Source organism: Sabethes cyaneus, chromosome 1 (genome assembly GCF_943734655.1).
Source record: "Sabethes cyaneus chromosome 1, idSabCyanKW18_F2, whole genome shotgun sequence".
Lineage (NCBI taxonomy): Eukaryota > Metazoa > Arthropoda > Insecta > Diptera > Culicidae > Sabethes > Sabethes cyaneus.
The window spans coordinates 100,195,158-100,210,541 of NC_071353.1; the positions used below are offsets into that span (position 1 = coordinate 100,195,158).

General features: G+C 38.4%; 1 protein-coding gene across 1 annotated transcript in view; it reads left to right on the forward strand.

The window, feature by feature from the left end:
* The first annotated feature begins 1,324 nt into the window (after window positions 1–1,324).
* Window positions 1,325–15,384, forward strand: part of LOC128742588 (cAMP-specific 3',5'-cyclic phosphodiesterase-like) — a 28,815-nt gene continuing 14,755 nt past the window's right edge. The window contains exon 1 of the mRNA XM_053839037.1: window positions 1,325–1,995. Within this exon, the coding sequence (XP_053695012.1) occupies window positions 1,325–1,995 (671 nt within the window). The remainder of the gene's footprint in view (window positions 1,996–15,384) is intronic.

Below are 15,384 nucleotides of genomic sequence, written 5' to 3' on the forward strand. Positions count from 1 at the left end.
CTATTTTCAAAAAAAAATTGTCTCACCTGTATTATTGCTCTGAGTGTTCCAAAATTTAATTGGCATGGCACGATAATCAATCCACCCGGACACTCTCCAGGATACTTGGTCATCCAGGGAAAGTCACCAAACCCTGGACTGGTCCGCATAATCGTCTAGTCAGTTTAGATTAAACGAATCCCGGTAGTTACTGATACATGATACTGAAAAAATAAATTGATAGTATTTAACAAATTAATTTTCCGAACGACATATCTAAATTTGCACAATATTTGAACATCCCTAGAGAATGCATTGCTTCCCCTGGGCAGAGTCACGCTTTGCGTAGTGGCAACGGATATTCACTTGTTGGTTGTAGGTACCTACCAAACATGTTTGCTGTTGAAAAACAAAATTTAAAATTTGTCATTCCCCGGTTCTCGATGATAGAAATCGGGTCGTGGAACACTGCGGTTTGCGCATATTTGCCAGTTAAGTGGCACACTTTATAGTCGCAGAACGGTTTGTTGTGAATGCGCCGACCTCATCATACTATTCACGCCCTCGGAATTTTTGCTTCTCTTGAAATGTTTGTAGCACGTCGGGAAAGTGATCAATGAAATATTTATTTTTCACCGTTTTAATGTGAAATTGCTGTTCTGTGTCCAAAGCGATTTACTAGCATCCGAAAACTTATACGCTCTCGCTCTCTCCAGTTAGTGTTGTTGCCAGAAACAGCAAACGGGAAATTGATCACTCGGGAAGAAGACAATTTATTTCTACCGTCGTCGTTGGAAAAGTGAAAAAGTAACGGAAATGTGAAAATATTCAAATAAACGAGGCGATAAGTGAAGAATGGTGCGAAGTAAAATATGTATATCGATCGATACGATATACCAACTGTTTTATTTTTTTTTAGTTAGAAGTTCGTAACATGACATTGAAATCACTTAAATAAGGACGAATGTGAACACATTGAAACTAGCCATAGTAGGTATTTAAACAAAGTAATACTTATCTGATAAACAGGAGAAACCAAATTCAAACAAAAGTGTCGAAACTGTCAATTTTTCACGGTGTTAATATTGTGACATAATATTGTCTTTTTTTAAATTGAAATTGACTTTTGAAACCAACCTTAAATAATTTGATTAAACAGTTATCATTAAAACATGAACAAAGTTAAATTTGTATAAATCGAGTGTTATTGTTTCTACAGTAAAAAAAAACATCACCAATTTGTCATACTGGACTACCGAAATGTGTTTATAACTGGTAACCAACAAAAAGTGAACTTTTTTACCTCCGATACATTTCAAACGACTTCCAAAGTGCTAATTCTACCATGCAAGAGGAGGACGACAAAATTTGCCCTTTGGGAGGATTCATCCAGCAACAGCGACATGCCAAATCAATGTTGGCCAGCCAACTGCGTTTGCTGGCAGTGCAACCGTCAGACGTCACGAATGCGATGGAACCCGGCTCGTCATTTGATGATTGTGGACTGAACAAAGCAGACGGGCTGCTGGAAAATGTTCGAAATCAGGGAAATTTTACAGCAACAAGTGTCAGTCCAAACGCAAGCGTACAATCTTTTCAAACTGTGCTGAGTTCGTCATCCGCGTCGACGGTATCCTCGTCATCGATATCCTCAAAGAAAACCAGATTCCACAGTTTCCTGCAGAGTAGCAGCATATCTACAACGCAGCAGAGTAGCTCAGCTAGTTTTTCCTCCCTGCAGTCGTCGACTGCGTCCAACTTTAATGAAGCTGTGGTTTCCTGTCCTGGCTCTTTATCAACTTTAAGTCAATTACCTCCATTATCACCGCAGAAAACAGTTTCTCCTCGTTTTGAAAAAATGCTGGGGCAGATGGAAGCAAGTAGTGAGATGAAGCTCAAAAAAAGTCTGCAGCTTAATCGGAAAATAGCAATCCTAAGCCCTGTTCAATTGAGCATTCGCAGTGAACAATCTAAGGAAGAACGAACATCCTGTTACATAAACGCTGAAAGCTTAGAGTGAGTATTACCACAATGTTGAGACTGTTGCATCCTTCTTACATCATCATCGGTAAAAGTAGCTCACAAGTAGAAGTAAATCTGGTAAATCGTCAGCCCAGATTTGAGCAATCAGTGGGTCGATTCGCGTTTAGATGTAGTAATAATTTATTCTGAGTCCACACTTACAGAACCAAAACAGGCACACCAACATAGTCTAGACCAGCTTCGGGAAGCTGATAAGTGTAACTTGTAGCATGTTGCTTTTTTATGAATGTTTTATGGGAGCAACAAAGAGCGTAAGCTTGACTGCATGTGAAAACACATTTTCCAACACTGTTATACCGCTACTTGCTGATTTTCCGCCTGTTCCAACATTCCGGTCCGTCATAGTGTTGTCCTTGCAATGCTCAGTGAATGCTACCGGCAGCTCGCTATGGGCTGAACTTGGGCAGCAGAGCGATTTCACGAAGTTTCGCAAATCGATATTAATTTGTCAATTCAAATTTACCTGAAACTTTGCATGCTTGCATCTGTGTTTATGCTTGTTTAACTATGTCAACAATTCAATTTCACATATAAAGGGTGCCGATGGTAAAATAGCCACACACAAAATTCATTCGCAAAATTCGAGTTGACGTATTGCCGTAAAATTTTCAGGGTATTAAATGAAACAATAAACTTAGTTTTCGCGTCTTTACTTCATTTAGTTTCGCCTCCGTAGCCGAATGCCCGTATTTTAACCTTAACCCCACCTATGTTTCTGCTTATTTATCGTGCTTGCTTCATTTCTTCTACTGTTTTGACTGTTTAAGACGTTTCAAAAGATTCTGCTTCCTAATAGCCCAGAAATTCTCGATTGGGCGCAGCTCCGGTGTATTTGGGGTCAAGATTTTTTGACACGAATCTACATTATTTGCCTTATACATGATATCTGTGGTCACGAAAGGTGTAATTGGCAGTGAAACACTGGTTCCCCGGAATCTAGTTGAAGTCAGCTTTCATGTAGGTCTCGTCGTACATAACACAGCAGTATGGTTTCATTAGCTTTTGATTGTATAGCTTCCGGACTTTAGTTTCTCGTCGAAAGCCCTAGCTACGCGGGTGTGGTCCTTAACAGTGTACGGACGATTTTTTCCCCGTATCTTGGTTTACGATCGACAGTCAGACATTCTTCGAACGGTATCTGTGCAGATTTTTTTGCGAACGATCTGTTCTTTCGACACCATTTTTCCGATCTTTGCACACCTGAATGAAAGATTCATACAGTTTAAACAATGCACATCGAACTTTCTCAATGCAAAATTTCAACTTATTTTACCTAGCGGTTCAAAAGTTAGAACAACTTGAGTGTACAGTCACTCCACATTTATGAATCAGCTAAGGTTATTATATAGTATACCAGTGGCAGCCACGGTATAAGCATTATGCGGGTCAAATCAGATCTCCTCATTAGATCCGCGGGCCGGAATGACTTCTGACATTAATAAATTAACCCTATACTTCCAGTCCACCATGCATCAAATCAGTCCGCAGGCCGCAAGGACCATATTTAAGAGCTGCGTGTGAGCTGGGAGGTCACAAAGTCTTATCGCTAAAAAATTAGTCAAATTCTCCCGACACCACGCTTGGACGATATTCTCCGTGTGGGCTTGTGCGCCGTCCTGTTGGAAGACGTAATGATCTTTCCCGTAGAGGTCACGAAGTGCCGGGGCCACGACCTTCTCGAGAACCTCGGTGTTATAGTACACGGCGTTGATTTTCATGTTTTTCTCGATAAACACCAGTGAAAGCTTCCCACGCTTGGATACGGCCCTTCAAACCATCACCGACGCGGCGTTCAAGAACCGCGGGATGTTCACGTGGGACGGGGTGATACTGGCCAACGTCGGCGCCCACAGCATCATTTTGGACATTATGCGGCTGTTGCAAGATGAAGAGTTTCTCATAAAAAAAACACGAACTCCTGACCAGCCTGCCTCGAAAATATCAGTTTTGCTCTGTCCAGCCTCTTCTTCGTTGTAGCCTCCGTTACCCCGTGAACTTTGCATTTCTTGTACGACTTACATCCCAGGTCCTTCGCCATGATGGACTTCCAGGCCTACGGCGTCTTCCGGATCGAGCGGTCCATTTTTCGACGAACCCGCTCCATCATCACCTTGATGGCTGCTGGCGTCCTCGCCGAACGGGGCCGCCCGGATCTAGCACGGTCCTTGGCCGAGTCCATCTCCCGGTACTGACGGATGATGTTATAGATGAAATTCCGCTTCACCCCGTGGGATTTTAATTGCTGAAATATGTCGCCGGGTCGCTCTCCCCTCGCTAACAACTTTACTACGACGCTGCGGTACTCCTTCATCGCACGCGGTAAACAAATAACAAATTACATCATGTCGACACCTTGCGCGTCGGTTAGCCTATGTATAAGACTAAAGCTGACACCAATATCAATACACAGAATGCGCATGATGCGCACTTACACAACGATAAAAAGTTGTATTCGATCTTATTGAACACCCTGTATACCTACTACAAAAATTCAACTCACTGGACAAAGTAGTTTAAGTCACCCCTAACAAAAAAGGCCTGTTTCACAATGAATGCTCCATTTAACTAAGTTGTTGGTTCCAGTTCGTTGGACACCATGTACTTGTTCCCAGATCTGGCGCAATCTGGTCTAACCATCTTACTACGCTATGGTTCTCGTTAACTTATTTCTGCTCGATATGAAGGTAATTTAGCATCGTCGCAGGCTAATTGTCCTGTCAACCGCATCCACCCAGCCTAAGCCAGCTTACGAATACTGGGTTTGCCGATAGCGAATCCTCGTGTACACCGTCAGTTTTAGAACTCCATTCTCGAAAATTATGAGCATTTGCTAGTTCTCCTCGATGCACAATCAGAGAATCTTTGAATTTCGACAGGACTTTCTTACGGAATTTGTGCATGTTATGATACTCACGAGTATCGAAGTAGGGTACGGGAGGGTATTCCCATCACGCTACTAATTTCGGCATACATTACCTTTTTTGGCTACACTTTCCCAAATAAAAACTTTGCCGCTATATAACAATACTGAAACGAATGTAGCACTCATAGACTTTAATGTGTTATAACTATTTTCATAAAAATGTAATTAGTTTGCTTAATTTTATTCACTAAACATCAAAACCACTATTTTTCCACTAGCACGTAACCAGGCTGAAAAAACTATCAGCAATCGCTTACGCGTATCCGCTCTTGGTGATGGTTTACTTATTCTAGAAACTAAACAGCTGTGAATATGCTATCACAGAACAATTCTACTTCTTTTTATCACGGAAGAACACAAAAATTCCCCTCTGATATGTAAATATAAATCAATTTTCATTCACTAGCCGTTAGCAGCATTTTGTTTTTAATTCCAGCGTATGGTGCGTTACTTGCACCACTACCAATATATGTGCTGACATATCTGGTATTTGAGTGACAACTGGCGCTAGTGTATATGACCGACTCAGTGATACACTAGCGCCAGTAGCAAGCTGTTGTCACTGCAAAATCAATTATCTTCAATGAGCCCGGAATGTAGGCTATAGCGAGGAGTTATTTTTCGGTTTCTCTTTTCTTGTCTCTTTTGATCTGTTTTTGAAAAGCATTTAATCGCTATGCTAGCTATTTCGGCCTGTCGGATTTAAAAAACACAGACACCACTATAGAAAATGGGCTTAATTTAGCCGCAGCGACTTCATCATTTCTCGCGACTATAACTCAAATTCAGTAGCGTTTGATTAAGACCAAAATACACGCCGATATTCAGTAAATATTATTCTATCAACTGGTATAAAAATCTTGTCTCGAATAAATATAGTTTCAACGTAGTTCCTGAATATTGTTCAGGCTACCGCTTAATGGGCTGGAAATACCCACCCGCACCCTAACTAAGAAAATATCGGCAACAAATACAATGGAAATTGTTATACACTAGAATCACGTTTTACGTCCGTTCATTTTACGTGATTTCGTTTTACGTCACTTTTTTTACGTCCAAAATTTGAATTAACGTCCTCTCGTTTTACGTCCGAAATTTGAATTAACGTCCTCTCGTTTTACGTCCAAAATTTGAATTAACGTCTTCGGAAAGGTTACTTAAATGACTGCCGCCTTCAAAATGATATGGAAAATGGCGCAGAATTGTCTCACTTGGTGGCGCTAACGTATATGTAACATTCTTATACAAGCTGTATCTTGCGCTGCGGACTATCTAGAAAGTTGTGGTCTTCGGGAAGGTTACTTAAATGACTGCCGCCTTCAAGATGGTATAGAAAATGGCGCAGAATTGTCTCACTTGGTGGCGCTAGTGTATATGTAGCATTCTTATACAAGCTGTATCTTGCGCTGCTGACTATCTAGAAAGTTGTGGTCTTCGGGAAGGTTACTTAAATGACTGCTGCCTTCAAGATGGTATGGAAAATGGCGCAGAATTGTCTCACTTGGTGGCGCTAGTGTATATGTAGCATTCTTATACAAGCTGTATCTTGCGTTGCTGACTATCTAGAAAGTTGTGGTCTTCGGGAAGGTTACTTAAATGACTGCCGCCTTCAAGATGGTATGGAAAATAGCGCAGAATTGACTCACTACGTGGCGCTAGCGTATATGTAATATTCTTATACAAGCGCTGCTATCTTGCGCTGCTGACTATCTAGAAAGTTGTGGTCTTCGGAAAAGTTGTTCAAATGACTGTCACCTCGGAGATGACATGGAAAATAGTTTAGTTTATTCGCAATGTGCGGCGCTAGTATATACGCGACTTCTGCTTGACAATGTCACATGTCATGTTCAAATTGACCATGAATGTGTCAAATTTCTCTTTTTGCCACCTAATACCACGTCAGTTATACAGCCACTTGACCAGGGAATAATATCGACAATGAAAAAATATTATGTCAAACAAACATTCAAATTTATCCTTGAAAAAATTGAGGATGATAGAACTATGTCGGTTACAGAAGCGTGGAAAAGATTCACCATAAGGGACTGCGTTTATTTTATAGGAGTGGCAGTAGATGCATTGAAGCGAACGACTTTGAACGGCTGTTGGAGGAGTATTTGGCCTGCCTGCGTTTCCAAAAAGGAGCAGGAATCTGATATGGACATGCAAATCATTAAAATTGGTCGAGCAGTCGGAAAAGAAGGCTTTGAACAAATAGATAAGGATGGTCTCGATGAAATGATAAGGGAGACTTCACTTGAAGATGAGGAATTAATTCAACTAATGATGGAATCAACTAATACTTCTATTATAACCGAAGAAGAAGACGTAGATCTATTACAGTTTGATCAGACAAAACTGGAAGAGCTCCTCGAACTAGGAGAAAAAATGGAAAACCTTGCTTTAGATTATGATCCTAGTGTAGAAAGAGCCGTACAATTTCGCAACGAAGAAGTTAATGACTCATTACAGTGAGCTTCAAAAACATCAATCAGCTAGTGTTACATCTCGTGACAGCCATCAGTCGGAGACTTTGCAACTAATTACATCAGGAAATTCTGCTAGTGATCAGACTGCATTCCTTGGAAACGACGAAGAAATATTTCCGCCGATTAGAAAGGCACCGCGCATTTATAAGTGTGATAGCGAATAATTCAACTATAATAAACATGTTACAATATGTATAATATTCGTTTTTAACCAATGTTTAACAAAATAAATATGAATACTATTAAACAATGTTGTATTTATTAATGTACCTTTAATTTGGTGTCTGGAAAAATCTGCTACCATGGAAGGAAGAATCCCTTGCGATAAAAGTGAAAGAGGTTATGATATCCAACATTCTGGATATGCAAATTATACATTTGCATATACATAATTATATTTTTTTTTTAATTTATGTGGTTCTGCTTTATGCGACCACATGTCTTTAGGTGTAGTTTTGCAATTCACGAAGCTTTTTAATACAAATTTTGGACGTTAAGCACTGTGTTTTTACGCATTTTGGAATCGTAAGCATAGAAGTGAAAGTTACTTCTTTTTTAGGTTCAGCCCACTGTTTGGGCCTCTGCCATAGAGTTTATGTTGTGTGGGTACCATTGTGCCAACCAAGGACTACAAGCGTCTGCGCCGCCAACAATCACCACTATGATTGATTGTAACATCTGGGCAGGCGTACTTGCCCGGTATAGAAACAGCAAATACTTTTCGGAAACCGACCATAGAGGAAAGCGCATTATTTACATTGGAGCTTAAAATTTCTCCTTCTTCCCGTGTTAGATCTTCCACTTTTCCAAACTGTAGAACAAATTCTGCTGTTCGTTCCTTTCAATAACTAGAATCTTTATCTACCAGTTATACTAATCTGTTAAAACCGTATATCCGATAAAGTTTCATCGACGGAAGTGAACCTACATAACTCTCTCGTTCAGATTTCAAAGTGCATTCGGAAATGAGGGCAACGCGATTCTAGAGGAAGTGAGATTCGTTCTGTAAACCTATAACGCCACCTGTCAGACTAGATAATGCATCCTTTCTCTCAGTGCATTTAGACCAGTGAGTAACCGTACATTGAAGATAATTAAAGAGGAAATTTAGCGAAACGAATCGCAGTGACAAACGTTCGGTTTTTAATAATAGAAAAAAAATTTCAAATCGGACGAAAGCCAACAAACAATGATATGATTGTTGCTGTATTCGTAATATTTTCGCTATTCCGTGGGCTCACACACAGGCGAAAACCCATCACGAACAATAACATAACGTCATCGACGTCAGTAGCAGCGGTAACAGTGCCAGGAACCACATTCAACGGCAACCGTGGAAACCACAGGTTGAATGATGGCACGGTCGGTGAAGCGAATCTTAATTCCTCGTTCGAAGAGCTATGTGTGTCCATGCAGAGTGATACGGTTTATTCTACCGCAACCAGTAAAATCTACGACAAGCGCCGTCAAGACTCATCCTCGATTTGCTCGGATATCTTTAATACAGATGAAGGCCGCTCGGCAGCGGATGAAATCCGCATCACAACACGCAAGAGTTTGACCCGCATTCGACGTTGCATGTCCAGGACCAGTCTCAGTCGACGACGACGAACAACAGGAAGGTATAGTGGAAGCGCGAGAGCGTGTTTCAAATGTTTCAATTGAAGGCTTTTAAAAATTATTTTAAAACCCCGATTTAATCCACCTAGTGGTAAAAGGAACCTTTGTTATACCATCTTATATGTCATTTGATATGGGCATTTCCAGCTCAAACAATATTTTTGATTTGTATTGAATTTGTAATTTTTATAACACTGACAGAGTCGAATTCTATACGCATCACTTTGAACTAAATTCTTATATAAACTATTTCTTAGGCCCAGCCGTTCACAACTTATTCAGATGTGAAATCTAAAAATTAGCTATTAGAGCCAACACATGCAAAGTATCCGATAACCGTGTAAGCGATCTTTACGAATTTGAACCAAATTTTGTCAGATTGTTCGTTTTAGGATAAGAAGCAAAAATCTTAAATTTGGTGCCGATTGATACCCCCCACGATTAGCGGTAGTATCCTCCTTTTTAAAAGGAAAGACCCGTTTTGTCAAACCTTTTTATTCTTTACTCATAGATAAACATGGAAATATTAGGTCTTGAAAGAAACTATTTTCACATTCCAGTTCCAATCAAAAATAGTCGAATAAAAATGACTTTTTTAAGCGTTTTAAGCTGTAAATGATCATATAGAAATCGGCACGTCTTCGGAACTTAACTCGACTGTTTGTTAACGCTGTGCCATATGCATCCTAGCGATAAACAATAGGCCGTATGAATAAAACAGTTTGCTTTGCTTTTCCTGTTTAAATCGTATGGGAACATTTGCTCTAACTCATTTATTCATACGGCCTAATCTTCAGAGTGTATTTTAACCTACTAAATAACTTTGTAGAACATTTGAAAGCACACTCAAAAAATCGGCACTTCGCATCCACGTGAAAAATCATGTAAACTTCTGTATAGCAACTTACGTGAGCTTCATGTACTAGTTAATGGGAAAATTGATACAACTTACCGGGATCGCACGTAAACTAGTTAGTATGAGTGCGAGTTACCAACAATCCACGTGAATGTTACATGAAAAAAGTGATGGATGAGAATTACCTGTGTAAACTTGACATGCCGATTTTTTCGAGTGTACTATATTATTCTGTTTTTGAGGTTTGGTCCCATTAAAGGTTTGGTTATTACAGTTTTCTTGAATAAATTTCATCAATCATTTTTAAATATCTTTTGACCAGTAGAACCAATGCTTATGAAATTTGGCAGATACATTTGCAGTATTAAGACCTCTCGTTTAATACTAAAATAATTGAAACTAGATAAATAATCTTGGTTAAAATCGCTATAAATTATTGTAAATTTTAGCGTGTAAATTTGCAAGAGCATTCATTTGGTACTAAAATCATTAATAGCGGTTGTGTGGTTGCAGAGAAAATCGTGTCACGTAGTTTTCACATTTTTGCTTTTAACTTTTAAATGAAACATCGGACCACGAAACAATTCAATAGTGATATACTAGGCAATAATACCTTTCAAATGAGACTAATAGCGTATAAATCGGTTCAGCCATATCCGAGAAACAGGCGATAGAAAATGAGTTGCAGACACATATACACACACAGATCTTGCTCACTTCGTCGAGTTCTATCGATCGATATATGTGACTCGACCCACCGGGCCTCCGTTCAACTTCCTGTTTTTCGACCAATTTCTAAACCTTTGTTATCTATACCTATAAAAATGGATTTCTGTCTGTCTGCCTGTATGTTCCTTATAGAATCGAAAACTACTGAACCGATCAGCGTGAAAATATGCATGAAGGGGGTTTTGGAGCCGGGCAAGGTTCTTATGTTGGTTAGAGGCCTCTCCCCCCCAGGCTTCATTCTCGGTTTTTTGCTCAGTAGATGCTCATTTGACTACAGCGCCCCAACTAAACAGAATTCGAAAAAGTAGTGTAAAGGGCAATTGTAGCGCTAATTATTATCTACATTATTGTTGAAGAAAGTATAGTTCTATCTTTCGTATTTACAGCGCTATGGGGCTGCTACCCCATTGGTAGCCAAATGAGCGCTCTTTTTGCTACCAATGGGGTAGCAGCCCCATAGCGCCGTAAATACGAAAGATAGAACTATACTTTCTTCAACAATAATGTAGATAATAATTAGCTCTACAATTGCCCTTTACACTACTTTTTCGAATTCTGTTTAGTTGGGGCGCTGTAGTCAAATGAGCATCTACTGAGCAAAAAACCGAGAATGAAGCCTGCTCTCCCCCCACTAAGACGGGAGCTTCCATACAAATGAAATATAAATTTCCTCATAACTCAAGAACTAGCATGTTAGCATGTGGGGGTTTTTGGAGGCAAGAATTTTTTCTATGATGAATAAGGGCATCTCCCCTTTTCAGGAGGGGGGGGGGGCGGCAAACCAGATATCGTATATTCATGTCGAGATTTAATCTCATATAAATGGATATCACATCGGACTCGTATAAATGAACACATGTTGTAAGCACAATGTGTAAATTTCATCGTATGTAATGCACACGATGATTGATCGTAAAAATCGTCCATAGGTCGAAAGATAATCGGGTTATGCTTAGCGAATATCACTTATGACGGTTTCTTAGATTTAGTTACCAACAATGGCTATCATGAAGATGTAATCGTATTTAATTACAGTTTTCATCGGATTATGTTTTGCAAAATGTCTTATATGACATCGTTTTAGATTTATATACAAGCAGTTATAATCATGAGATTCTAGGTGCATTAAAATATGGTTTGCATCAAAACACGTTCAAATTTGTTGTTATTTCTTTACAACAAAAACAAAAAAATAGAGATATTTCAAGGATACGTTCTTAATGAAGATTTGTCAACCAAAAAAATTAGAGGGGTTGTGTACAGGACACGACCGCATATATAGGTGACGCAGGACTACGTAAGTCTCTTTGTAGTGATAGTAGCATGTATTCATGCTTGCAATCATTCGATTCTTCATGTATACATGCTATATGCAACATATATACATGCTGCGTGCGTTGTATGTAACATTTATCAAAGTAGTAACATTGCAAATGTTCAATTCTCAAAAGATTGTGCATTTAAATACAATTTAACAAAATCAAGAACACAAACTATTGATTTCCTGCTACCGTATTGAAATTAAAGATTGTTTTTATTACCCATGGTTTCCCACGTTGAAGGGATTTTACCAATTCAATTCTATTTTATCAACAGCACATCTTTTCACTACACTTCTAATGAAACGGTAAGCATGCGTATTCATACAGAGTCGTATTATAACCGAACACTACAGCTGTAGCACATTTTTCCAACACAGATATCAAATTCGCCGATGTTTAATCGTCTCGCAGTAAAGAATTTGCGATCTGTTGGGACAACGAACTTGTGTCATTTTTTCTGGCACACTTCCCTAACACAGACATCAAATCGGACTAGGTTTAATCGCGTTCTTACGAAATCCGTTGGCACGAGGGGGCTTTGTCACTCTTTCTGGCGTACTTCCCAAGCAAGGACATCAAAATGGTCTAGGTTTAACCGCGGTGTTAAGAAATCTTGTTGAAATAAGGTAACTTCGTCACTTATTTTGGCTTACTTCCCAAGCACAGATATCAAATTGGTATAGGTTTAGTTCATCGTAAAGAATCTTCCAACCAACCACGAAGCGAGAATTCTGGTAAAACATAGGTTCATTATTTTCAATTTTTCAATAGTTCAACATCAAGAATCCATACTTTTCTTCATTTGGGTCAATTCTTAGAAGATTTTCCGATCGATTGGTGTAAGAATATTGAAAATTGATCGGAAAACCGCTGAGTTATTAGCGCTCAAAACCTTTCATTTTTCGTGACGCTCGCATTTTTCGATTTTTTGGAATGACACCCTATCTCAAAACTTGCCGTAAGACGTAGTCCTACGTCAAAAGTTAACGGTCTCTTCGCTTTTATTTTAAATTTGTTAAAATTGAACTTATTTTTATTGTGGCGGAATATTTTAAAAACTATTATCTGGTTTGAGAAACTTTTACAATTATCTTAACTATTTTTAACTATTTTAACTTTAACTATTTTAAAAATGTTAAAAATTCAAATAAGCCCGCCTAAATATTAAGCTGCAAGCATATAATGATTAACTCATATTGACAAGACAATAAAAGATCTTTTTGAAAAAGCACCCTTTGAGAAGTTTGATTGTTTTTTTAGCATTTAAAACCACGTAACGTTACGTTTTAAAAATTAAAAATGTTAAAAGTAGAAACTCATAATTTTTTAGATATTTCTCTGATAGGTAAGTGAACGAACGGAAATCTTAAAATTTACCAAGGAGAGTATTTCTCAGAACTGGGCAAGTCGAGGCAAGGCATCTTATGGCTTTTCAGAAGAAATGCAAATGTTGAGTGAAATAGGAAAAAGACATTCAGCATTAAACTGGTACTGTTAAAAATAATGTTTGATGCGTATTGTTGTAAGCAATTCTGAGTTGTCCTATAGCACCTAAATGTTCAGCATTCTTTTTTTAAATAACTTTTAATTTCTTTTTAAGAGCTTCTAAAATAACAAACAACATTTGTGTACTTGAGCTTTAATAATATTATAGCCATGTAATCAAATATGAATATGCATATAACGTATTCTAATGTATATTTAGAACAATCTGTACCACGGAATGCTCACAAAAGTACTGCATATCATTCCATGAAGTCAGCATTAAAATTAACGATCAAATGCAAACTTATTTACGACACTATAATTCAGTCACAATTGACACAAACTCGTATGTCGGATGAGAATAAATCAAATCCGTACTTATGTTCAATGCATCAGATACGATCTCATTGCTTACATATAGGGTACGGGTGGGTATTTCCAGCCCATTAAGCGGTAGGCTGAACAATATTCAGGACCTACGTTGAAACTATATTTATTCGAGACAAGATTTTTATACCAGTTGATAGAATAATATTTACTGAATATCGGCGTGTATTTTGGTCTTAATAAAACGCTACTGAATTTGAGTTATAGTCGCGAGAAATGATGAAGTCGCTGGGGCTAAATTGAGCCCGTTTTCTATAGTGGTGTCTGTGTTTTTTTAAATCCGACAGGCCGAAATAGCTAGCACAGCGATTAAATGCTTTTCAAAAACAGATCAAAAGAGACAAGAAAAGAGAGACCAAAAAATAACTCCTCGCTATTGCCTATATTCCGGGCTCATTGAAGATGTTTAGTTTTGCAGTGACAACAGCTTGCTGCTGGCGCTAGTGTATCACTGAATCGGTCATATACACTAGCGCCAGTTGTCACTCAAATACCAGATATGTCAGCACATATATTGGTAGTAGTGTAAGTAACGCACCATACGCTGGAATTAAAAACAAAATGCTGCTAACGGCTAGTGAATGAAAATTGATTTATATTTACATATCAGAGGGGAATTTTTGTGTTCTTCCGTGATAAAAAGAAGTAGAATTGTTCTGTGATAGCATATTCACAGCTGTTTAGTTTCTAGAATAAGTAAACGTGATCATAATTGTGTGTTTTCCAAATCATCACCAAGAGCGGATACGCGTAAGCGATTGCTATTAGTTTTTTCAGCCTGGTTACGTGCTAGTGGAAAATCAGTGGTTTTGATGTTTATTGAATAAAATTAAGCAAACTACTTACATTTTTATGAAAATAGTTATAACACATTAAAGCCTATGAGTGCTACATTCGTTTCAGTATTGTTATATAGCGGCAAAGTTTTTATTTGGGAAAGTGTAGCCAAAAAAGGTAATGTATGCCGAAATTAGTAGCGTGATGGGAATACCCTCCCGTACCCTACGATGACTTCGGTTTAAGATGTGCAAAAATATCATTGAGGTACTGATGTGCCAACACTGTACATCTCATGTGTTCGTTAAAAACCTAAACGTTTATTTGAATGTTGCATTAGTATTGGTAATATATGTCAAATGGCAGAGCTTGCAATTATAAACACAGCTGCTCTGCAACCAACCGCACCGACTCGAACATCCCGAAATAAGGTTTATTTTCTTTATCAAGACCTTCCGATTCATCTAAGATTTGCAGCAGCAACTGCATAATGCATAGGATCAATAAGATGGTTAATTAATCCGTTTGCATTTGATTGCTGGTCAGCTGTTAGTTTGTTTACTTTCTCTTAGCTTATCGATGCGGCAAAAGCTCTTTAAAAGCTCATTGATGTGGCGAAACTTTGAGACCATGGTGCTGTTTTTTCGGAAAGCGCTAGTGCACATATGTGCGCAACCAAATATCTATTAACTAATTGCAGATTATACGTTTTATGAACACGTAATGATCTATATGATCCGTTGAATTTATTTTCCATTACTAATTATGTTTTGC